The 26,100-nt window shown below is 40.8% G+C and overlaps 1 protein-coding gene across 1 annotated transcript; it reads right to left on the bottom strand.

Moving 5' to 3' along the window:
* rab35b (RAB35, member RAS oncogene family b) lies at nt 1-26,100 on the bottom strand. Its single transcript, XM_034221851.1, has 6 exons — nt 25,809-26,100; nt 13,253-13,303; nt 12,742-12,865; nt 8,613-8,737; nt 7,858-7,982; nt 1-2,374 (listed from the first exon to the last, which is right to left on the bottom strand). The coding sequence occupies exons 1-6, from the start codon at nt 25,858-25,860 to the stop codon at nt 2,246-2,248; spliced, it is 606 nt and encodes a 201-aa protein (XP_034077742.1). The 5' UTR covers nt 25,861-26,100; the 3' UTR covers nt 1-2,245.

Genomic DNA, 26,100 nt, shown 5'->3' with positions numbered 1-26,100 from the left:
TTCACACTTCCTCTCATACACTTTTATTCACAGAAAAGCACAAATAAAATGAAAAGACACAGGTTTAAAATGAAGTTAAGAGCGAGCCTCAAATCACTGACGCACGACATCAGCCATTATGTGTCAAATATTTATTCCTTTAAAACGTTTTTATTACTGATTAAATTCATGTTGGGAAAAATGAATAGTACATCTCTTTTTCTCCAGTGTGCAGCAAACCACAGCTGACGGTGTTTCATCCTGTGTGTATGTTCTATAGGGAATATAAACACACAAATATATTTATATATACATACACTTATCGAGTAGAAATCATAACGAGTGAGATTTGATATCCTCCACCTCTCGAGGAGCTCAGCCGGCGCACTCTGCGTTTCTTTAACTCTCCCAATTTAAAGGAAATATATGTCAGAGATGGTGATGTGGAAAGAGAGGAGGCCGGAGCTGTGCTTTACAGACGAGGAACAGGGCCACTTTCTGGAGATCTGACACAAAGGGAATTTTCTTTTATTCTGAGGACTTTTAGGTTTTCTGAAAAAATATATAATACATTTTTCCTTAAATTCTTACTTTAATCCCAGACATTCAAAATTGTTCTCGCATTTCTAACTTTTTTTTCACAATTTCGATTTTCCCACTGTTTAAGTTTTTGTCAAAATTCCAACTTTTTTTCCTTAGAATTCCAACTTTTTTCTAGAAATTTCGATTTTTTTCAGAATTTCAACTTTTTCATACAATTTAAGTTTTAGTCAAAATTGCAACTTTCTGATCAGAATTCCGAGTTTTTCTCAGAACTCCGACTTTTTTCAAAATTCAAACTTTATTTTCAAAATTCAAACTTTTTCTCACAATTTTGATTTTTGTCAGAATTCAAACTTTTATCCCAGAACTCCAAAAAAATGTTTCCCTTTTGGTCAGATCTAAAACATAAAAAAATAATAATATGTGTCCCTAATCCCCTTCCGTAGGACTTCCCCAGAATTTGTTTTATATTAAAAGAGGAAAACTTCACCCACAAATCATAATCATTTGTGTATACATTTCTTTCCCAGTGTTACCTTGAATTATTTTTAGAAAGAAAATAACCCTTTAATTCAAAAATTCAAGGTAACCGGTTCAATATTTGAAATTCAGATGTTTTTTGGAGGTGGTTACATTTTCCTTAAACAGTCTCACTCATCCTGGTTGTCGTGATAAAAACACTGTCCGGTAACACTTCGGTTGAACAGGAAGCTGAGGGGGGGGCTTTGTGACGGAGAGAATCGTTGGGAATATTCTGCAAGCTGAGAGGAGAGACAGTGACCTCTGACCCCTTCAGAGTTAAAACACAGCGAGATGCACTTTGATGGAGCGAATGCAGGAGAGAGAGGGGCCGATATGTGAGAAATGATGCAGAAATACAGAAGGGAGATGAGTGAGGTGGGGGGAGCAATTCAGACCCCCGCCTCATGGCAACAGTCCAAAAACGAGAGGCGCCACTGAGCTCCTGATATTTTATTTTCTACAATATTGGCAGTATTGTTTGTTTCCTTAAAATAAAAAAAAGGTTTAAAAGCGATGTCAGACTGCAGTGAACGGTGCTTTCAGTCGTCCAGGAGGAGGTTCAACTGCCCTTAAAAAACTAAACAAAATGGTAGGCTCATCACAATTAGAGGGGAAGCTTGGCAAAATATGGACACAAAACAAAACAAGACCAGTTCTGTCCGTCGGATTAGTCGAAAAAAAAAAAGGTTTTCCCTCAGAAACAAAAAGATCCACGATGTGTCGGCGTGAGCTGTGTGTGAAATGTGGAGAGAAATAAACCCCCCTGAAAAATAACAAATAAAACTACAAGTAAATCCAGAGAAAGGTGACCTCCTTCTCCACTCTGAATGTCCCGTGTGCAGAGAAGGAGCTGAGTGTGTGTGTGTGTGTGTGTGTGTGTGTGTGTGTGTGTGTGTGTGTGTGTGTGTGTGTGTGTGTGTGTGATGGCGATCCTTAAACAAAAGGAGGTCTGCTGAAATCCAAATAAAACTTGATTTGACGTCTAATAAAATCTGTACATTTATTTTTTCTCTCTCATGATTAATTTGTCCAAAGGGGACTTCTTTTCTTTTTTTTTTTCTTTATTCCATTTATTTATCTTTCACCGTATATTTAGTAAATCTTTTTTTCTTTTTTAATTTAGATGCTCCGAGTCTCTTGTGTTTATGCGTGTGGAGAGAAGACGGCCTCTTCTCGTTGGTGGCGCTTGCTGCTGAGTTTGCTAGCAGCACTTTTTCTTTCGTTTACTGTTCCGGGTGAGTTTGACCACGTCGTTCTGTTGCTGCTGCTGCTGTTTGGCGAGAACTTCCTTCTTAGCTCTGAGCACGAGCTCCGTGATGCAGTTGAACATCTGATGGAGGAGGAAACACACAAGGTGAGAAGAGCAGGAAGAACATCACACACAGACTGAATGAATCTGTTTCATATCAAATATCTGTACTGTAATAAAACTACTAAACTCCTCTCCTGCTGATGTTCAGGTGTATATCAGTATGTAGTGTCTCTACTTTAAAGAGTCCTCTCCTGCTGATGTCCAGGTGTATCTCAGTATGTAGTGTCTCTACTTTAAAGAGTCCTCTCCTGCTGATGTTCAGGTGTATATCAGTATGTAGTGTCTCTACTTTAAAGAGTCCTCTCCTGCTGATGTTCAGGTGTATATCAGTATGTAGTGTCTCTACTTTAAAGAGTCCTCTCCTGCTGATGTTCAGGTGTATATCAGTATGTATTGTCTCTACTTTAAAGAGTCCTCTCCTGCTGATGTTCAGGTGTATATCAGTATGTAGTGTCTCTACTTTAAAGAGTCCTCTCCTGCTGATGTTCAGGTGTATATCAGTATGTAGTGTCTCTACTTTAAAGAGTCCTCTCCTGCTGATGTTCAGGTGTATATCAGTATGTAGTGTTTCTACTTTAAAGAGTCCTCTCCTGCTGATGTTCAGGTGTATATCAGTATGTAGTGTCTCTACTTTAAAGAGTCCTCTCCTGCTGATGTCCAGGTGTATATCAGTATGTAGTGTCTCTACTTTAAAGAGTCCTCTCCTGCTGATGTTCAGGTGTATATCAGTATGTAGTGTCTCTACTTTAAAGAGTCCTCTCCTGCTGATGTTCAGGTGTATATCAGTATGTAGTGTCTCTACTTTAAAGAGTCCTCTCCTGCTGATGTTCAGGTGTATATCAGTATGTAGTGTCTCTACTTTAAAGAGTCCTCTCCTGCTGATGTTCAGGTGTATATCAGTATGTAGTGTCTCTACTTTAAAGAGTCCTCTCCTGCTGATGTCCAGGTGTATATCAGTATGTAGTGTCTCTACTTTAAAGAGTCCTCTCCTGCTGATGTTCAGGTGTATATCAGTATGTAGTGTCTCTACTTTAAAGAGTCCTCTCCTGCTGATGTTCAGGTGTATATCAGTATGTAGTGTCTCTCTACTTTAAAGAGTCCTCTCCTGCTGATGTTCAGGTGTATATCAGTATGTAGTGTCTCTACTTTAAAGAGTCCTCTCCTGCTGATGTTCAGGTGTATATCAGTATGTAGTGTCTCTACTTTAAAGAGTCCTCTCCTGCTGATGTTCAGGTGTATATCAGTATGTAGTGTCCTCTACTTTAAAGAGTCCTCTCCTGCTGATGTGCAGGTGTATATCAGTATGTAGTGTCTCTACTTTAAAGAGTCCTCTCCTGCTGATGTTCAGGTGTATATCAGTATGTAGTGTCTCTACTTTAAAGAGTCCTCTCCTGCTGATGTTCAGGTGTATATCAGTATGTAGTGTCTCTACTTTAAAGAGTCCTCTCCTGCTGATGTTCAGGTGTATATCAGTGTGTAGTGTCTCTACTTTAAAGAGTCCTCTCCTGCTGATGTTCAGGTGTATATCAGTGTGTAGTGTCTCTACTTTAAAGAGTCCTCTCCTGCTGATGTTCAGGTGTATATCAGTGTGTAGTGTCTCTACTTTAAAGAGTCCTCTCCTGCTGATGTTCAGGTGTATATCAGTATGTAGTGTCTCTACTTTAAAGAGTCCTCTCCTGCTGATGTTCAGGTGTATATCAGTATGTAGTGTCTCTACTTTAAAGAGTCCTCTCCTGCTGATGTTCAGGTGTATATCAGTATGTAGTGTTTCTACTTTAAAGAGTCCTCTCCTGCTGATGTTCAGGTGTATATCAGTATGTAGTGTCTCTACTTTAAAGAGTCCTCTCCTGCTGATGTCCAGGTGTATATCAGTATGTAGTGTCTCTACTTTAAAGAGTCCTCTCCTGCTGATGTTCAGGTGTATATCAGTATGTAGTGTCTCTACTTTAAAGAGTCCTCTCCTGCTGATGTTCAGGTGTATATCAGTATGTAGTGTCTCTACTTTAAAGAGTCCTCTCCTGCTGATGTTCAGGTGTATATCAGTATGTAGTGTCTCTACTTTAAAGAGTCCTCTCCTGCTGATGTTCAGGTGTATATCAGTATGTAGTGTCTCTACTTTAAAGAGTCCTCTCCTGCTGATGTGCAGGTGTATATCAGTATGTAGTGTCTCTACTTTAAAGAGTCCTCTCCTGCTGATGTTCAGGTGTATATCAGTATGTAGTGTCTCTACTTTAAAGAGTCCTCTCCTGCTGATGTTCAGGTGTATATCAGTATGTAGTGTCTCTACTTTAAAGAGTCCTCTCCTGCTGATGTTCAGGTGTATATCAGTATGTAGTGTCTCTACTTTAAAGAGTCCTCTCCTGCTGATGTTCAGGTGTATATCAGTGTGTAGTGTCTCTACTTAAAGAGTCCTCTCCTGCTGATGTTCAGGTGTATATCAGTGTGTAGTGTCTCTACTTTAAAGAGTCCTCTCCTGCTGATGTTCAGGTGTATATCAGTATGTAGTGTCTCTACTTTAAAGAGTCCTCTCCTGCTGATGTTCAGGTGTATATCAGTATGTAGTGTCTCTACTTTAAAGAGTCCTCTCCTGCTGATGTTCAGGTGTATATCAGTATGTAGTGTCTCTACTTTAAAGAGTCCTCTCCTGCTGATGTTCAGGTGTATATCAGTATGTAGTGTCTCTACTTTAAAGAGTCCTCTCCTGCTGTGTTCAGGTGTATATCAGTATGTAGTGTCTCTACTTTAAAGAGTCCTCTCCTGCTGATGTTCAGGTGTATATCAGTATGTAGTGTCTCTACTTTAAAGAGTCCTCTCCTGCTGATGTTCAGGTGTATATCAGTATGTAGTGTCTCTACTTTAAAGAGTCCTCTCCTGCTGATGTTCAGGTGTATATCAGTATGTAGTGTCTCTACTTTAAAGAGTCCTCTCCTGCTGATGTTCAGGTGTATATCAGTATGTAGTGTCTCTACTTTAAAGAGTCCTCTCCTGCTGATGTGCAGGTGTATATCAGTATGTAGTGTCTCTACTTTAAAGAGTCCTCTCCTGCTGATGTTCAGGTGTATATCAGTATGTAGTGTCTCTACTTTAAAGAGTCCTCTCCTGCTGATGTTCAGGTGTATATCAGTATGTAGTGTCTCTACTTTAAAGAGTCCTCTCCTGCTGATGTTCAGGTGTATATCAGTATGTAGTGTCTCTACTTTAAAGAGTCCTCTCCTGCTGATGTTCAGGTGTATATCAGTGTGTAGTGTCTCTACTTTAAAGAGTCCTCTCCTGCTGATGTTCAGGTGTATATCAGTATGTAGTGTCTCTACTTTAAAGAGTCCTCTCCTGCTGATGTTCAGGTGTATATCAGTATGTAGTGTCTCTACTTTAAAGAGTCCTCTCCTGCTGTTGTTCAGGTGTATATCAGTATGTAGTGTCTCTACTTTAAAGAGTCCTCTCCTGCTGATGTTCAGGTGTATATCAGTATGTAGTGTCTCTACTTTAAAGAGTCCTCTCCTGCTGATGTTCAGGTGTATATCAGTATGTAGTGTCTCTACTTTAAAGAGTCCTCTCCTGCTGATGTTCAGGTGTATATCAGTATGTAGTGTCTCTACTTTAAAGAGTCCTCTCCTGCTGATGTTCAGGTGTATATCAGTATGTAGTGTCTCTACTTTAAAGAGTCCTCTCCTGCTGATGTTCAGGTGTATATCAGTATGTAGTGTCTCTACTTTAAAGAGTCCTCTCCTGCTGATGTGCAGGTGTATATCAGTATGTAGTGTCTCTACTTTAAAGAGTCCTCTCCTGCTGATGTTCAGGTGTATATCAGTATGTAGTGTCTCTACTTTAAAGAGTCCTCTCCTGCTGATGTTCAGGTGTATATCAGTATGTAGTGTCTCTACTTTAAAGAGTCCTCTCCTGCTGATGTTCAGGTGTATATCAGTATGTAGTGTCTCTACTTTAAAGAGTCCTCTCCTGCTGATGTTCAGGTGTATATCAGTGTGTAGTGTCTCTACTTTAAAGAGTCCTCTCCTGCTGATGTTCAGGTGTATATCAGTATGTAGTGTCTCTACTTTAAAGAGTCCTCTCCTGCTGATGTTCAGGTGTATATCAGTATGTAGTGTCTCTACTTTAAAGAGTCCTCTCCTGCTGTTGTTCAGGTGTATATCAGTATGTAGTGTCTCTACTTTAAAGAGTCCTCTCCTGCTGATGTTCAGGTGTATATCAGTATGTAGTGTCTCTACTTTAAAGAGTCCTCTCCTGCTGATGTTCAGGTGTATATCAGTATGTAGTGTCTCTACTTTAAAGAGTCCTCTCCTGCTGATGTTCAGGTGTATATCAGTATGTAGTGTCTCTACTTTAAAGAGTCCTCTCCTGCTGATGTTCAGGTGTATATCAGTATGTAGTGTCTCTACTTTAAAGAGTCCTCTCCTGCTGATGTTCAGGTGTATATCAGTGTGTAGTGTCTCTACTTTAAAGTGTCCTCTCCTGCTGATGTTCAGGTGTATATCAGTATGTAGTGTCTCTACTTTAAAGAGTCCTCTCCTGCTGATGTTCAGGTGTATATCAGTATGTAGTGTCTCTACTTTAAAGAGTCCTCTCCTGCTGATGTTCAGGTGTATATCAGTATGTAGTCTCTCTACTTTAAAGAGTCCTCTCCTGCTGATGTTCAGGTGTATATCAGTATGTAGTGACTCTACTTTAAAGAGTCCTCTCCTGCTGATGTTCAGGTGTATATCAGTATGTAGTCTCTCTACTTTAAAGAGTCCTCTCCTGCTGATGTTCAGGTGTATATCAGTATGTAGTGTCTCTACTTTAAAGAGTCCTCTCCTGCTGATGTTCAGGTGTATATCAGTATGTAGTGTCTCTACATGTCTTCATGCTTTAATGTTCAAAAAGCTCTTTATTGTTCTCATACTGCCTGTGCTGCAGCTCCTCTTTTCACCCTCTGTCTGAAACCAGAGCCCAGTCTGCTCTGATCGGTTAGCTGGCCAGCTCTGTTGTGATTGGTCAACCCCTTATAGATGTCCCCTCCCTTAGCATATCACTAACTTTAGAATTAGTTATTAGAATTTCTGAGATAAATAAGGGTGCGTAGAAGGAGTTGACTGCGTCCTTTGTGGATTCGAATGCGCTGTTATTGACTCAGCACTAAAGTATGGGTCGTCATGACATCACTAGTGTTTACAATGAGTCTCTGCACAATAGATCAGCAGGTATTTCAGACTTCCTGCCTTCAGCTGCTCTGCATCACACACACACACACACACACACACACACACACACACACACACACACACACACACACACACACACACACACACACACACACACACACACACACACACACACACACACACACACACACACACACACACACACACACAACACACACACACACACACACACACACACACAACACACACACACACACACACACACACACACACACACACACACACACACACACACACACACACACACACACACACACACACACACACACACACACACACACACACCTCTTCGACGTTGATGTTCTCTTTTGCACTCGTCTCAAACAGGTTGATTCCCATCTGCTCTGCAAACTTCTGCGCGTCGGTCGTCTCCACCACCTTCGAGTTGGGGTCGTCGTTTTTGTTTCCCACTGGAAAAAAGAACATATTTCAGAGGTCATGTGATATAGATGATGCACTCATAGCCTTCGACCTGCTGCAAGGAGTACGTGGTCTGTTGTGATGTTTAAATATCTAATTAAGAGATATGTTCCGTTATACATACAAGGATTGACTAAAGCCATATGAAGTGGGTAATGTAGTTCAAATCTGCAACCACTTGGTTTGAAAGCTCAGAAAGTAGGTTATATCGACTTTTCACATTATTTGAAAGCGTTGATATGTGATCTACAATACTTCTTATTAATGTTTCTGAGATCAACTGCTTTTGTCTGGGCCCATATATTTGGGGGTCGGCTGTGTTTTCCTCTCATAATCATAACACTACGTTTCTCTCTGAGGAAACAACACTTTATCAGGTATGTTGTCGCTGTATAAACAACATGTCGAGAGGTTTCAAGAGTTTTTGTAGCATTTTGAAAGAGTTGGAGTAACTATCTAACTGATAGGCTTCATGTATATCATGTTGTTATCTTGATATGTGTTGAATGCACCTGAAGGGTTCGTGATGTTTAAGCTCCTTGACAGTAAAGACTGCATCACACGGACAGTTGTTTACTTCCTGCAGAATAGATACAGATCGGAGGTGTGTTTGAACTCACCTAATATTCGGCACACGTCGTCACAGTTCTGGTTGATTTCGTGTAGCCATCGTTTGACGTTGACGAAGGACTCTGCACTCGTGACGTCGTAAACCACGATGACCCCGTGTGTCCCTCTGTAGTATCTGAACGAGGACAGAGAGATACACACATTTAGTAACTTAGTTTGATATGTTCACCCTTTGAGGCAACTTACATGGAAAGTAACCAGCAAGCACAGACAAAAAAGAAGAATTTCTGAGGATCCACATTGACTTTTCTTTATATTTCATACATCAGAATAGAAATGAGAATCAGGTTTATTGCAAAAGTAGGTTTACACATACAAGGAATTAGCTTTTGTTGCTCATAAACAGTCTTTGTTTATTTAATAACCACATACTTAATAAAATACTACAATTACTTTGACCACACATTGAGCTGCACCAAAAACCAGAAAGAGAGCATCCCCCGTCTGACTGCACTCACAAAACACAAATACCCCTTTGTCTCACTGTGTGTGTGTGTGTGTGTGTGTGTGTGTGTGTGTGTGTGTGTGTGTGTGTGTGTGTGTGTCAGTGTGGGGATACACTGTTAGAGCATTTCCCAAATGTGTAAAACATGTGTCGCTGTGTGTGTGCGAGTGTTTATTGGACATGACACATGAGAACCATAAACCACACACACACGCACATACAACAGCAGAGTGGGGCCCGGCCTGCAGCAACCCTCTCTGCACACACAGGTAGTAAAAAACACAATAAACTGCTCTCCTGCCTCACGTATAAATCACAGTTTGAGCTGTGGCTGCGGGGGTCAAGGCGCTGACCACGTGACGTGCAATATTCATTTAATTAATCTTTAATTTTGTGTGAATCTGTGCTGTCCTGCTTCTCATTCTTACCCTGTTGATGTTTAAACGACTGCATTTCCCCACAGGGATTAATAAACCGTCTTATCTTGGGGTTCGAGTCTGACACATGTCATCGCTCTACGACCATGTCCTGTCTTGACACACTTTGTTCTTGGTGAGTGAGTTATTTCCCAACAGTAAAAACAGTGATTATTGTTGCGTCTTATTATTTGGGCTTAAAAAACATCAGAAAATGAGGGAACGCGTTTCCAAAAGCCCAGCATGACATCCTGAAATGTAACAAACATATTCAGTGTTCGGTCAGACGAGTAAAGAAAACAAACATTTTGAGCATTGAATAACTTCGATCGAGAGAGTTTTGACTACAAATCCATTATCAAAACTGTGGAGATTCACGTAACCGCTGACGACCAATAGATTAATCTTCACAGCTCTAATTTCCCCACATGTATGGGAACTAAACAAAGACATTATGTGTTTATAGCCCAAAAAGTCAATACTAATAAGTGTAAACGAGCATGCTTGATCTCTAAACAAACGTAGCTAACTCAAATGAAATCCGTACAAAACGCCTGGAGTGTGTGGGAGAGAAACCTGGTATGAAATCTATGGTGTGTACGCCGTATTCCTGCTGTGCGACAAACCTCACTGCATACTGAAACACAGGGGTTTTAGCCTCTGCAGACCATTTACATGCACTAAAACCTATAGAACACTACAGGAGAGTGTAAAAAGCTGTACTCTCTGGGTCTGGATTTGGTCTGAGTCTGCAGATCAGGTCTCTGGTTGAGTTTCAGCTCCACTCCGATAGCATTCAGGATCTAACGAGGCTCTCTGCTTCACACACATCAGAACAAATAGGCCGCTGCGTCATCTCAACTATCTCTCAGCGCTAATGGACTCGGAGGCAGTTTAATATCCTTTAGTGAAGAGTATCCAGAAAGCAGCGGCTGGAGGAGACGACGAGGCGTTACGTAAGACTTAGGGCTGTCCCGAATACCATTTCTCGGGCTCCGGATATTCGGTAGTAATCAGCAGGGAACCGCTTCAACACGTGTTTCGGTGTATTCACGGCATTCATTTTGTTATTCTGAAGTACTGTTGTTTTATAGATATTTGTTAATGTAACCCAATTTGTGTTCTTTGAAATTGAAAAGGATATCGCATTGTGTTTGTTACTTTCGTTGCAGTTGTGTCTTAAGTGTAATTTGGCTTGGCTTCCTATTTATGGACATGCTTTTATTTTGAAGGAGAGTTAGCGCTGTTGACAGGAAGTTGTTGTTGCTATGGAAACAATGTGACGGAGATTAACGGAGAAAAGTAATATCTACATATAAAGACGGAGAAAGTAAACGATAACGTTTATGGCTAAGTGTTAGCACCCCCGAAGAGGCTCTTGATATTGGAGATTTCAATAAATTCAATTTGAAAAAAAAACGAATAACGAAATTGAAACTCGAATAATACTCCAACGAACGAATATTTGAATATTCGGGTACAGCCCTAGTAAGACTGCTGTCATTTTGATGCAGAGCGTTGTAAAGTTACCAGCATTAGCACCATCACTTTTTAAAGATAATAGGGCTTATTTCATAGCGTTTAATTGCCACTCGTTCGTATATTGTTTTATATAATTGGAATAAAGTACTAGCTCTTTAGATTATGCATTCACAGGCGCGTGGAGAGATGGAGAGACGCTGCGCTCACATTTATGTCAACACACACGGAGCGTTTTCTGCCCTGCAGTGACAGCGGAGGACGTATAAACGTAGACCTCCACCAGTCAGTGGTTTACAGCGTGTGCTCTGTAGGGTTAGTGCATGTAAATGGTCTGCAGAGGCTTCAAGCCCCGTGTCCCCTGCAGAGCTAGTCTTGAGTGTAAGAGGCTACATTTTTTAACAGGCAACTATTAAACGCATCAGATTTCCTTTCTGAAGTTGGAATAATCACAAGCGTTGCCTTAAAGTGTGTTGATGTTTTGTCCTGAAACTCGTCTCATATTCATCGATGGGACCCCAGAATATCACCCACCAGCAGTGGGACACACCCTAAGAGCATGAGGGGCAACAATTGCACTTTACTTGAGTATTTCCATGTGATCCTATTCTACACTTTTACTTCACTACATTTATTAATCAGATTCAGCCACTTTTAACAAAATGCATCTCTAAAAATGTAACTAGTGGACTCTTTAAAGGTGGGGTGGGTCATTTTGGAGAAACCAGCTCGAGATCGCTAGAATTTGAAAATACACAGCCGGAACAAATCTGCCACTTCCTCACAGAGCCCCTCCTCCAACACACACGAATGCGCACATGACCAATGAGGGCACGAGATAAGTTTGTGCCCAGATGGAAGGCTGACAGGCAGGTAGGCCATCCAGTTACTTTAGCCGGCTCAGATGATTGGTCGAGCTTTTTACAGCGCCACAGATGACGTGTTTTAATGGATTTGTTGTCAAAGCACTTCAGATATTCATTGCTATCGGATGTTAAGAGCATTCCATGGAATATAACAACAAGTGTATCTGGAGCCGGTTTCTCAAACTTACCTACCTCTAAGGAACAAAAGAGTCAAAATATTTACATATTTTACAAACAGTAAAATGCTACTTATGCAACAATATTATCTAGTAATGTCACGTATATAAATATAATTATACACAGAGGGCATTTTTCTGCAGAATTACTACTTCTTCTTTGAATACTTTAAGTCCATGTAGCTGAAAATACTTTTACTTGAGTGAGTATTTTCAATGCTGGGCTTGTACTTGTAATCGACTGTTTTGACATGATGTGTTGGTACTTCCACCAAGCATCTGAATACTTCCTCCAACTCTCTCATGTAGGAAATATCTGGATCTCTGGGGACTTCCACTCAGTCTCTCACACCTCCACCATCGCCTCGTTCTGCTGTCTGCAAACTACTTCCTCAAACACAATCTGATGACCGCAAAAAGACATTCAGTTTCAACTGCTGAAATGAATATATGGAGCATCACCTTGAAGATGGAGTGTGTGTGGGAGTGTGTGTGTGTGTGTGTGTGGGTGTGTGTGTGTGTGTGTGGGAGTGTGTGTGTGTGGGAGTGTGGGAGTGTGTGTGTGTGTTAAAGTACCCCTCCCGACGCTGGAATAATCACAGATTTTGCCTTAAAGTGTGTTCATGTTTTGTCCTGAAACTACCAGAATATCACCTATCATCAGGGTTGTAGTGTGTGTGTGTGTGTGTGTGTGTGTGTGTGTGTGTGTGTGTGTGTGTGTGTGTGTGTGGACTCACGTGGAGGTGATGGTGCGGAAGCGCTCCTGCCCTGCTGTGTCCCAGATCTGTAGCTTCACCTTCTCCCCGTTAATCTCCACCGTCCGGATCTTAAAGTCCACGCCGATCGTGGTGATATAGCTACCTGTAAAACACACACACACACACACGTTTCAGAGCCACAACAACAGAGAGGAAGGGGTTGAGATTATTCCACAGAGGAGGAGGAAGTGGATCTACACACTCCTAAAATGTAAGGTTTTGTCCAGAACACAAACATATTCACTTTGCGGTCATAGAGGACGAGTAAAGAAAACAAACATTTTCCACATTTAATAACTTTGATCGAGAGACTTTTGACTCTCCACCCCCACAAGTCCATTATCAAAAATGTGGAGATTCCTGTAACAGCTGACGAGCGATAGATTAGTCTTCACAGCTCTAATTTCCCCAGATGTTTGGGAACTAAACAAAGACATTATTGTGGGTTTATGCCCCAAAAGACAGAGGAGGAAGAGGAAGATGTACACACCTGAAAACGTGTTGTCTGCAAATCGCAGGAGGAGACTGCTCTTCCCCACCCCTGAGGAGGACACAAGGGATTAGAGGATAACAAGTCAAACATGTGAGTGTATTACTGTCCTTTTGACTCTGAAATGTGAACATCTGAGAACAACAAGTTGAGGGGGTTTTGAGCATCCAAAAATGTCCCGTTGCAGTTTTTCATATTAAGTTCTGGCTGTCAGAGTGAAACCACTGTGGGCTGCAAACTGTGTGCTTTCAGATGCAGTCCTTAAACATAGAGAGACACCTGCAGAGAGAACAAGGCGAAAGGTAGGAAGGGCTCCACGCTACATGGTCATTCAGACAGAGCAGCAAATGTTAGTCAATTGAAAGGACTCTTTAAAGTTCAGCCTCTCAAATAAGGAGCTTTCCCTCTGATTGAAATCACATGTGAGTGAAGACAAAACAAGACATTTAAGGAAGTCACCGTTGACTTTGAGAAAGCAGGACGGACACTTCATCTAGATATCTGAATAACAGTCATGAATAGATAATGAAACCCTGAATGGCCGCTCGAGCTTGACCTACAGATGTGTTATCGTGGCATCAGCTGCAGATGGGAAGGTGTCAAAGCCACAAACGGAAAGACGACAGACGGAACAAAAAGATCTGGGGTTCTAAATGCATCGTGCGTGATAATACACAAGAAACGAGAGAGGAGAGGAAGAGGAGGGGCAGTGTCCTTCAGACGTCAGGTTTCAGCTGGATGGAGACTCAGTGTGTTTGTCATCTCGCGTTTGATTGGCCCAACATAAAAGCTCTCAGGTTCAACGAACAATAACCAACGCGTCAAAGCCGAACAGAGAGCTCCATCTTTCTGAAGCTTTCAAATCCAAACTAAATAAAAACAAGACGTAAATAAGATGCAGCGCCAGGTTAGTGCATCGAACAACTCTTCGGCCTCTGGAGAAGATGAAGCTATCATGCGTCATCTTCCTACTCATCTCTGTTGAGTTTTTATACTTTATTACTGTCAATATATCTAATCTATATAGTGTATACACTATTTATACTGTATTCATAAATATTCATACGTCACATTTGAGTCCTAAACACGTACTCTGCATTTCGTTGTTTTTCCACACTGGCTAAAGTGCCGTTTCATCCCGTCTCCGCGCCATGGCAACAAAACTGAATCTAATCCTCTTTGGTATCGGCTAATAAATAAAACAATTCATAAAAAGGGCAAATTGATTCTGGGCGAGTTAAAAAAGCACGACCTCCTTTAGAAGGACCATCCCTCTGAGTGTCAGTGATGAAACCGTTCGTTACGATAAACCTTTAACAGCCTGGAGGAACATCTTACGTTACATAACACGCGTCGAACCGCTCTCCGTGAGCAGACACTCATCATGTGCCACTGTGGCTGAAGGAGAGCAAACTGGGCCTTGGTGCAGATTGGAGAGCCAGAGTGCGTCTGATTCTCAGAGGTCAGAGCATCTTCCCTAAATCATCTCCACACACACTCTTGCGGCTTTCACACCAGCGCTTTTCCCTTTCTAGCTCCGAGCGGGAGCTTTTCTGGTTCAGCTCCGGTTTCCCTTTTCTGCTCCCGCTCTGTTCACACCGCCCAGAGCTGCCGCTGCTGCGTCACGACGTCACCGTTTACGTGCCTGCTTCATAAAATCCAAACCGCGCGGATATCCCTCACATCGACAACAACAATGGCCGATTGTATTGAAGCGCTGTTCGCTTTGGTTATCCTCTTACGAAACGAAATGGAAGGCATCGGACGACTTTACTTGGAACTTTACAAACATTACATGCGAAATGCAAGACTTCTTTGTGGTCTTCAGCATCAACGACGAATCTGCCCCCGCCTCGACGTAAGAGAGACGTAAGCGACGCCGCCTCTTAGCTCCGAAGCTCTTGCCTCTAGACCAGGGCTATTCAATTAGTTTGGAATGGGGCCGGTTGATGAAAATGATCCAAAGCAAGGGGCCGGGAAAAAGATGGCTTGAAATATAAGCAATCATATTAAGAGCTTCGGATCCAGTAAATACTAGCAGCATAGTGGAGTGCATATATTGTGTTTAATTCAATCAAACAACATCGCCCCAAGGCCTTTATAGATCTAAAGGGCAAGTTCAGAACTCAGTAGGCCGACATGTGAAGCTAACTTAACCATCAACATCATTTCATTTGAATTAATTTAGGTGAAATTATCATTCACGCAGAGATGCAATAAATGATAGGAGTTGTCAGTAGCTAGTCGGTGGGTTCGAAACCCGAGCCCGCCGAAGTTTTAAGGCAATGTCTTCCCCTCTCTGGAATAAAAGCACTCCGGCCCAAAATAAATCTTTAAAAAAAAAGTAGATTACTTTTTAAGGGCCAGTAAATATCACGCGGGCCGGATTTGTCCCGCGGGCCGCCAATTGAATAGCCCTGCTCTAGACCGACACTTTGGAGCTGGAAGTGAGCCGGATTCCGGAGCTAAGAGTCGGCGCCTCTGCGGTGTGAACAGGAAAAACCGGTACTTTTCAGCTCCAGCTCCGAGCCGGAGCTGAAAACGCGTTGGTGTGAAAGGGGCATCAGATGTATTCTGCAGCTGAGGGACACTGGCCCTGTGTGTGAGCGGCAGTAAAGAGTGTGTGTGAGCGGCAGTAAAGAGTGTGTGTGAGCAGCAGCTGATGGGGTGGTGCCAGGATCGGGGTTATCAATGAATGCAAAGATCATTGACTACAAACCAAAGTCCTGCAGAATGAGCGTGGAGCCTGTGAACAAGGCATGGTTTCACTTCAGAGGGGAAATACAGGAACAACTGATTATGCATGACCCTGTGGCTTAGTTTGCTTTAGGGTTTAACAAAATTAAGAAGCTTCGGCTCTCCAACCACTGAGAGACTATAATAATGATATATATGATTATAATCATTGATGCATTAAAGTGTAGGAATACTCGGTTACAGTGAAAGTAGAAGTACTCAGGTCTTGTACTTGAGTAAAAGTAGAAGTACTCAGGTCTTGTACTTGAGTAAAAGTAGAAGTACTGAGATCTTGTGCTTGAGTAAAAGTAGAAGTACTCAGATCTTGTACTTGAGTAAAAGTAGAAGTACTGAGATCTTGTACTTGAGTAAAAGTAGAAGTACTGAGATCTTGTACTTGAGTAAAAGTAGAAGTACTGAGATCTTGTACTTGAGTAAAAGTAGAAGTACTCAGGTCTTGTACTTGAGTAAAAGTAGAAGTACTCAGATCTTGTACTTGAGTAAAAGTAGAAGTACTGAGATCTTGTACTTGAGTAAAAGTAGAAGTACTCAGGTCTTGTACTTGAGTAAAAGTAGAAGTACTCAGATCTTGTACTTGAGTAAAAGTAGAAAGTACTGAGATCTTGTACTTGAGTAAAAGTAGAAGTACTGAGATCTTGTACTTGAGTAAAAGTAGAAGTACTGAGATCTTGTACTTGAGTAAAAGTAGAAGTACTCAGGTCTTGTACTTGAGTAAAAGTAGAAGTACTCAGATCTTGTACTTGAGTAAAAGTAGAAGTACTGAGATCTTGTACTTGAGTAAAAGTAGAAGTACTGAGATCTTGTACTTGAGTAAAAGTAGAAGTACTGGGATCTTGTACTTGAGTAAAAGTAGAAGTACTCAGGTCTTGTACTTGAGTAAAAGTAGAAGTACTCAGATCTTGTACTTGAGTAAAAGTAGAAGTACTGAGATCTTGTACTTGAGTAAAAGTAGAAGTACTCAGGTCTTGTACTTGAGTAAAAGTAGAAGTACTCAGATCTTGTACTTGAGTAAAAGTAGAAGTACTCAGGTCTTGTACTTGAGTAAAAGTAGAAGTACTGAGATCTTGTGCTTGAGTAAAAGTAGAAGTACTCAGATCTTGTACTTGAGTAAAAGTAGAAGTACTGAGATCTTGTACTTGAGTAAAAGTAGAAGTACTGAGATCTTGTACTTGAGTAAAAGTAGAAGTACTGAGATCTTGTACTTGAGTAAAAGTAGAAGTACTCAGGTCTTGTACTTGAGTAAAAGTAGAAGTACTCAGATCTTGTACTTGAGTAAAAGTAGAAGTACTGACAGTGTGAGAAAAAGTTTTTAGAGAGTACTTGTCCATGGACAAGTGAGTTTGGCAATTTACTTGTCCGAATACATTTTTCACTTGTCCAGAATGGACAAAAATTGGGGCCACTGGAATCTTCTTCTTCGTCATCGTATTTTACATTTTCCCACGGTTTTTACGACACCGCTAACGTAAGTGAGCGGTAAGATTTTACTGCATCACACATAGGGTTGGGTATCGTTTGGATTTGAACGATTCTGGTTCTGCTTTTCGATTCCGGTTATTTTCGGTTCTCAATTCCGGTTCTTTGAGAGGGTAAAAATAAGTCAAACTGGGAGAAAAATATATTTATGAAAAGATTAAGTCAAATCTGTATTCCTATTTACAAATCACTTCATACTGTTGAATTTCTTACGGTTATTGAATACAATTATATAAAAATAATCTCTGCATTGTTTAGTTAGTTCTGGTTAGGGTTGGGAACCGAAACTCGGTTCCAGATGAGAACCGATAAGAAAATGCCGGGTACCGGGTACCCATACAAAATACACAATTTCGGTTCTGCTTAACGGTTCCTAAACGCGGTAGACCCTGTATTCCAGCGGGTCCGTCTGCACCGCGGTGCTGCGGTGACCCGGTGGAATACAGGGCGGACCTGGAGAATCACAGAACGGCCGGTCGTCAGCGGGCCGTTGACGGCCGGCTCGGTACGCTGACGGCCGGCACCGCCCTTCATTTTTTTAAACGGCATCATATAAATTGCGCTGACAGGCGACAGAGGTCCACAGTTGCCCCGCAGCGATGCTCCCCCGCCCTCCCGTAGACATTTCACGAGCTCAGTCACTTCATAACACCAAAGATAGGTCGCGGTAAACACTCTGAAGTGAGGCTCCACTACACTAAAAAAGAAAAGGCAAAGTGTAATGCCTGTTAATAGCTTGCCACAGGCATAGCTCAGTTAAAATAAAGCACAGCTATTGTGCAATACATTTGTATTGCATGTATATTTTTTAGTAACAATTTCAGTTAAAGCTTTTAAGAATAAATATATTTTTGTTATCTAAACGTTTGACCTCTTTATTTTACAATTTTGGAATCGAAACGGGGAATCGATAAGAACCGGAATCGATAAGCAGAACCGGAATCGAAATCGGAATCGATACATTTCAAACGATACCCATCTCTAGTTCTGGTGCAGTTTGAGAATGTACAATTGGCCCAGTCTCCTCTGATGTTACACTGCAACCTGCCTGTGAGATAGAGTCCAACCACACATGTCCAACACATAGGACATAACCTAATAATAATAATAATAATGACACATTAGATGTATAGCCTATAGGCCTAGCGCTTTTCTACAACTCAAATACGCTTACACATGTTCTGCAATACACATGCTGCAGCTGCCCAGCTGCTCACTGTTTGTAAAAGTAAATAAATAGTATTTTCATTTCAATAATGTACCTTCTATACCCTGCTTCATAAACAATACTGACATCCAGTGGCGTGCACAGACATTTATAGGGGCAGGTGCTCAAGAGAAAAAAAAGGGGCACCTTCTGAGTCGTTGTGGCGGTCGCGCCGAAATTGTGCTCAAATTTGCGGATTTTGTTACGTTTCTTTTTGGTTTTTGGTTACTTTATTTCGGGGTTAGGGTTATGTTATTTAATTCTTATTTTTGCCTGATTTTACTGATTTATTATCAACATTTTTATTATTTTAACATTTATTTTTATTATTCTAAATGACTTAGGGGGGTCCAATCTGAAGCTAGGGGGGGATGAAACCCCCCCCCCCCCCCCCGGGATTGACGCCCCTGGTGGAACCGCCGGCTGCCTTAGTAGTGTGAGATTTATTAAAGGCACATCTTGTATGTCGTAATTGCATATATATTTATTTCAATAACCATATGCTGTCTGATGCAAATGCCTATCTAAAACAAATCAAATAGTAGGCTTACTAGCTTCTACACGCTAAAGCAACTGTAGTCAGGGATGCAAACTCATCAGGTATGAAAAAGGTGACAAGGATCCGAGCCCCCGACCCCACGGAATATCGGCTTTAAAATTAGGAATAACAGAGGATTTTAGCAGTCAGAACAACTAAAGCAGCAGGTAATAATAACAGAAACGCCAAAGAGTTACATCTAATAGAAATATATAAAAGCATTTATTTTAATTGTGTAGCAGTCAGTTTATAATTTTGGCAGCACTGTTGAGCATTTTGAAAATGTATTTTCATGCCTCTTAGTATTTTTATAATACTTTTCTACTTTCACTTGAGGAACATTTTGAATGCAGGACTTTTACTGTAACAGAGTATTCCTACACTCTGGTACTTCTACTTTTACTCAAGTACAAGATCTGAGTACTTCTACTTTTATTAAGTACAAGATCTGAGTACTTCTACTAAAGTACAAGATCTGAATACTTCTACTTTTACTCAAGTACAAGATCTGAGTACTTCTACTACTAACAGCTGTTCACCAGCGGTGCAGTCTGTGCCACAGTGACTCCGCACAGTTAACGAACGCACCGTAGCTAATGTAGCTGACCCTCATCCCGGAGCAGCAGAGTTCAGCCGGCCCGACAGGCAAGAAGACTCGAGCACACAGCTCGCGCTTCATATATTAAAAAATAACACCATGCGCACATAACAGCTCGCGACCGCAGATTATTTCGGCGATTAGATAAAATGTAAATTATATTTGACGCAACTTTAGTTACATTTCCATGACTTTTCCAAAACTTTGGGAAAAATATTGTTTTCCATAACTTTTCCAGGGCCTGGAATTTGCATTTTGAATTTCCATGACTTTTCCAGGTTTTGAATGACCGTACGGTACGAACCCTGTATAGTTTAGTTTGGCATCTGATTTAGGGGATTAAACAATACACTCGTTGTATTTGTTACCTGTTGGTTACTGACTTGGTCGTCACTAGGGCACTTTTAATCGTGTTGCTGCGTGCTGCTGCACCACACACCCGCCGTGGCCTGTCTGACTGAGTGACTGACTTAGTGATGTGTCGGTCGCGAACGAGCCGGCGCAAAGAGCCGGCTCTTTTAAGTGAACGACGGGAGCCGGCTCTCGCCCGCGAACGAGCCATTTTTGCGGAGGGATCTAGATCGGCATGAAGGCACATTATGCAATGTGCACATTATCCCGCTTATTACATGGCCACATTCTCAACAAAGTAACGACATGACTCCCAATATTAATGGAAATGCTTTTAAGGATTTAGAAAATGATTTTATTGATTTAAAAAATAGTTTTATGTATTGATTTAAATTGACATGCATCCGCTAAGAAAAGTAGTCCGTTGTTACTGTTTGAACTAACGTAGCAACGGCAGGAACTGCTTCGAGACTGTTTTTGATTACAGATTTGAAAACATCGTTGCTTGCTTTAAAAGTAGCTCAATTCATGATGTCAAACCTTGGAAAGTATCTAGATATCCCTACCCTAATGCTAAAGTAACTGGCAACTGAATATGTGTCGCAGTTTGATGTCTATGTCTGGACCGCTGCGTAAAAAGGAGGGTTTCTGCCCCATTACTTCTCTTCTTACTTCTATAAGAATAAAACACGGAGGACGGAGATCTCTTTTTCTCCCCCTCTTCTGACAGCCCAGCAGCTGATCTCAGAGCACGCTCCCCTCTCCTGCAGGGGGGCGTGGTCAGCTGCAGCTCACAGAATCAGCCCCTGCAAAAACAGCGCTGGATGGAGCAAATAGAGCGAAATGAGGCATGGCTAAAATGCAGGATCTTTTTGGTATTTTGAAAAAAAACCTATATTTATATACTTTATATACTTTATATAGGTCGATACAGTAGCCCCTTTGTTAAAATAGTTTTATAGGTGTTGCTATCTGTTTTGTGTAGCGTGGTTCTACAAGCAAGTCAATGCATTAATTGGGTGGTATCAGAGAGTTACACGGGTCTGTAAATGCAATGAAAACAATTGGCCACAGCAAATCATTTATATTAAACATGTAATTTTTACTTTTGAATACTTCAGTACAAAGGATGTATTGAATAATTTAAGTGATATATGTGTACAAATATAAATCATTAGTCAAAACAGGGCTACTACATTTGATTTAATTAAAAGGTATAATAAGTGGTAAACTGAAGAGCCGTTTTGGGAGCCGAAAGAGCCGGCTCTTCTTGGTGAGCCGAGCCAAATGATCCGGCTCACCAAGAAGAGCCGGAATTCCCATCACTAGACTGACTGTCAGCTCTGCGCGCTGCGCGCTCACGTTGAGAGCAGGGAAGGGAGGGGCTGCAGCCAGGAGTACGGGAGTGCCGCGGGGCACGCGTGGGGATGTCTGACAAAATTACAACGCGCATTTGGGGCATTGTTGTATATATTAGAAGCTTTTAATCCAGAATTGATCGATGTTACCATGAGCCACATACAGTACACTGTAATTTTTTTTTTAAACTGTAAAAAACGAACTTTCAAAAGGGCACATTGCTGTCCAGAGGGCAAAACGGGCAGGTGCTCAAGCACTACCTAGAGTCTATGTGTGCACGTCTCTGCTGACATCCCTGTGCTCCTCTGAGTCTGGGGGTCCGGGGATGTGAGGACAGCGCGAGGACACAGACAGGGAGGTTGCTTTACTTCATAAAAGGAAATGGTGGTCAATATTAACAACATAGGAGTTAAAACGCTTAATAACCTTCATTATGCGTTAGAGAAAGAACATAAGAAAGTTTGACAAAGATGAGGCTGTTAATCGGGCAGCGGATCCGCTGTGTGTAGAAAGAGAGAGAGACGCTGAGCTGCAGCGATCAGCTGATACGGAGCATAGATAGAGCTGCAGTCCGCGGGGCTCGGCCTCGCCTCCTGTCCTCACAACTCTTATTAATCCCGGTACCGGACAATTGATATTTGTTCCTAATCGGAACCGTGTTTTGCTTCCCAACCCTGCCACTGTGCTACACTTCCCACCCGCCCCGCCCCGTCTAACTGTACAGAAAGCGGCGAGATGCATTTCCTTAGGAATCGACAAGCAGAATCTAAACGAACAATGGCGGACACGTACAATTTGCGATTGAGTTCTGCCTTTTGTAAACTGAATGTATCAATAATTTGTCAATAAATCAGGCCGAAAAACGTCACTTGTCCGCCGGACAAGTCAATTGAAAGATCTACTTGTCCGATATTGTAAATAACACGTCCCGGACGGTGGGACGTGTACTTTTTCGCACACTGACTGAGATCTTGTACTTGAGTAAAAGTAGAAGTACTCAGGTCTTGTACTTGAGTAAAAGTAGAAGTACTCAGATCTTGTACTTGAGTAAAAGTAGAAGTACTGAGATCTTGTACTTGAGTAAAAGTAGAAGTACTGAGATCTTGTACTTGAGTAAAAGTAGAAGTACTGAGATCTTGTACTTGAGTAAAAGTAGAAGTACTCAGGTCTTGTACTTGAGTAAAAGTAGAAGTACTGGGATGTTGTACTTGAGTAAAAGTAGAAGTACTGGGATGTTGTACTTGAGTAAAAGTAGAAGTACTGGGATGTTGTACTTGAGTAAAAGTAGAAGTACTGGGATCTTGTACTTGAGTAAAAGTAGAAGTACTCAGGTCTTGTACTTGAGTAAAAGTAGAAGTACTCAGATCTTGTACTTGAGTAAAAGTAGAAGTACTCAGATCTTGTACTTGAGTAAAAGTAGAAGTACTCAGGTCTTGTACTTGAGTAAAAGTAGAAGTACTCAGATCTTGTACTTGAGTAAAAGTAGAAGTACTGAGATCTTGTACTTGAGTAAAAGTAGAAGTACTCAGGTCTTGTACTTGAGTAAAAGTAGAAGTACTCAGGTCTTGTACTTGAGTAAAAGTGGAAGTACTCAGATCTTGTACTTGAGTAAAAGTAGAAGTACTCAGGTCTTGTACTTGAGTAAAAGTAGAAGTACTCAGATCTTGTACTTGAGTGAAAGTAGAAGTACTCAGATCTTGTACTTGAGTAAATGTAGAAGTACTCAGGTCTTGTACTTGAGTAAAAGTAGAAGTACTCAGATCTTGTACTTGAGTAAAAGTAGAAGTACTGAGATCTTGTACTTGAGTAAAAGTAGAAGTACTCAGGTCTTGTACTTGAGTAAAAGTAGAAGTACTCAGATCTTGTACTTGAGTAAAAGTAGAAGTACTGAGATCTTGTACTTGAGTAAAAGTAGAAGTACTCAGGTCTTGTACTTGAGTAAAAGTAGAAGTACTGAGATCTTGTACTTGAGTAAAAGTAGAAGTACTCAGATCTTGTACTTGAGTAAAAGTAGAAGTACTCAGATCTTGTACTTGAGTAAAAGTAGAAGTACTGAGATCTTGTACTTGAGTAAAAGTAGAAGTACTCAGGTCTTGTACTTGAGTAAAAGTAGAAGTACTCAGGTCTTGTATTTGAGTAAAAGTAGAAGTACTCAGATCTTGTACTTGAATAAAAGTAGAAGTACTCAGATCTTGTACTTGAGTAAAAGTAGAAGTACCAGAGTGTAGGAATACTCTGTTTCAGTAAAAGTCCTTCATTCAAAATGTTCCTCAAGTGAAAGTAGAAAAGTATTCTCATCAAAATATAGTGAAAGACAGTAAAAGTAGTCGTTGTGCAGATTGGTCCATTTCAGAATAATATATATGATATGTTTTATAATGATTGATCATGAAAGTGTTCTCAAAGCTGGTGAAGGTGCAGCTAGTTTGAAGTACTTTGTATACTGCAGGGTAGCTGGTGGATTTACTCCAGGTGGAACTAAAGTCTGATTCAACACTTGATTATATTTCACATCATTCATCCACATCTGTAAAGTAACTAAAGGGATTAAATACATGTAGTGGAGTACAATGTACCTTTGAATTGAAGTGAGGTCGTTAAAATTGAACTTAAGTACAGTACTCGGGTGTATCTACTTAGTCCACCCATCCAAAGTCCCAATAACCAGCTCAGCTCGGACAGCAAAGTCTCTCATGTTCTAGAACCGAGGACAATCTGAACACGTACATTTTGTAAAATTGTAATGTCTATATAATCCAATGGCAATATGGCAAATGTAGTATATTTCTGCATTCAATATGTTGTGTATTATTTAGATACTCTAGTGAGATATGTCCTCTCTATTGTGAATGTGTGTATACCTCCAGATAATGTTGTCTTTTATGTGTATTATATTTGTATCGTATCCCATCTTTTAAATATGTATAACTTGTGTAATGCTTAACAAATCTGATGCTGTGACAAAATAATGTCCTAATTTGGGATAAATAAAGTATCTATCTATCTATTATATATATATATATATATATATATCTAGTACCTATCTATCTAGTATCTACCTATCTATCTATCTATCTATCATATATATATATATATCTAGTACCTATCTATCTAGTATCTACCTATCTATCTATCTATCTATTATATATATATATATATATATCTAGTACCTATCTATCTATCTATCTAGTATCTACCTATCCATCTATCTAGTATCTACCTATCCATCTATCTAGTATCTACCTATCTATCTATCTAGTATATATATATATATATATATATATATATATCTAGTACCTATCTATCTATCTAGTATCTATCTATCCATCTATCTAGTACCTATCTATCTATCTATCTAGTATCTACCTATCCATCTATCTAGTATCTATCTACCTACCTATCTATTGAACTGGGGAAGTGTCATGATGGTGATAGATGTTGTTAAAGATGTTTGCCCCTTTCCCCTTCTAGTCTTTATTTTTAAATAAATAGATTTTTACAGAACAAACCTTTTAATGGTTATTTGACCACATTTTCATATTCTGAGCCAGAAATCTCCAATTGCACTCAACTCTCCAGTTTAATTCTTATTTAAATCGAGGGGTTTAGTTCATATATATCATAAATAACCTGATTTATAGAACATTATTTTTCTCAAATTATGGTGAAAAGAGGATTTTGTCCTCTGGCTTTTGAGAGTATTTTCTGATTTATGGAGCAATACAAACTCATAAGCAAAACTCGTCCACTCTAATAAATTAACAAACTGAAACCAGATATATTAGATTGCATATATCCATATGTCTATCTATCTATGTAGCTATATATCTATATCAAACATTTCTACCGTAAGCTAACAGTTAGCCACAATCCTGGAAGTGTAGTGTTAGCATCACTGTAACTAGCCAACACAGCTAACAGGGGATACAGTTAAATTACAGGAGCCCCGGTACAGTTATTCCGGTTAGAGTGTGTTGTGTTGTTGAGCTAAATTAATAGCATTAGCCAATATAAAAACAGGATCACAAAATATCTTCCGAGATCAGAAGTCTTTATATCCGGCCTGAGACACAACCTCCGCCCTGTACCACAGAAACATGACGAATGTGTACAAATCCACCATCATTTGAATGCAGATAAACACACATTTAACAACACACACAACATAACAGAACAACCCGAGCCTCCAGCTGCGTTTCTGCCTCTCCCCTTGGGGAAAAAAAACAAGTCAAGGCCTACTTCCCGTCCCTCATCCCCGGTGTTTCCTTACCGCTGTCCCCGATGATGAGCAGCTTGAAGAGGTAATCGTAGTCCCTGGCCATGCCGGTAGCTCCTCAACCCCCGCCTTGTGTACTCGGTTTTCTGTCCGAAATCACCCCAGATCCACACGATATGAAAGAAACCAAAACAGCAGTACCGATACTATAGATGGTTAGCATCCAACCCCCCGAGCCGCCGGTGTTTCTCTCGGGGTTTCGCGGCGTCAGCAGTGCTCTCCCTCCGCTGCGAACAGCCGGAAACTCCGCTTCCTTCTGCTTCTGCTGCACCCTCTGAGAGCCGGA

Source organism: Gymnodraco acuticeps, unplaced genomic scaffold (genome assembly GCF_902827175.1).
Source record: "Gymnodraco acuticeps unplaced genomic scaffold, fGymAcu1.1, whole genome shotgun sequence".
NCBI lineage: Eukaryota > Metazoa > Chordata > Actinopteri > Perciformes > Bathydraconidae > Gymnodraco > Gymnodraco acuticeps.
This window is presented reverse-complemented; position numbering and strand designations above follow the sequence as displayed.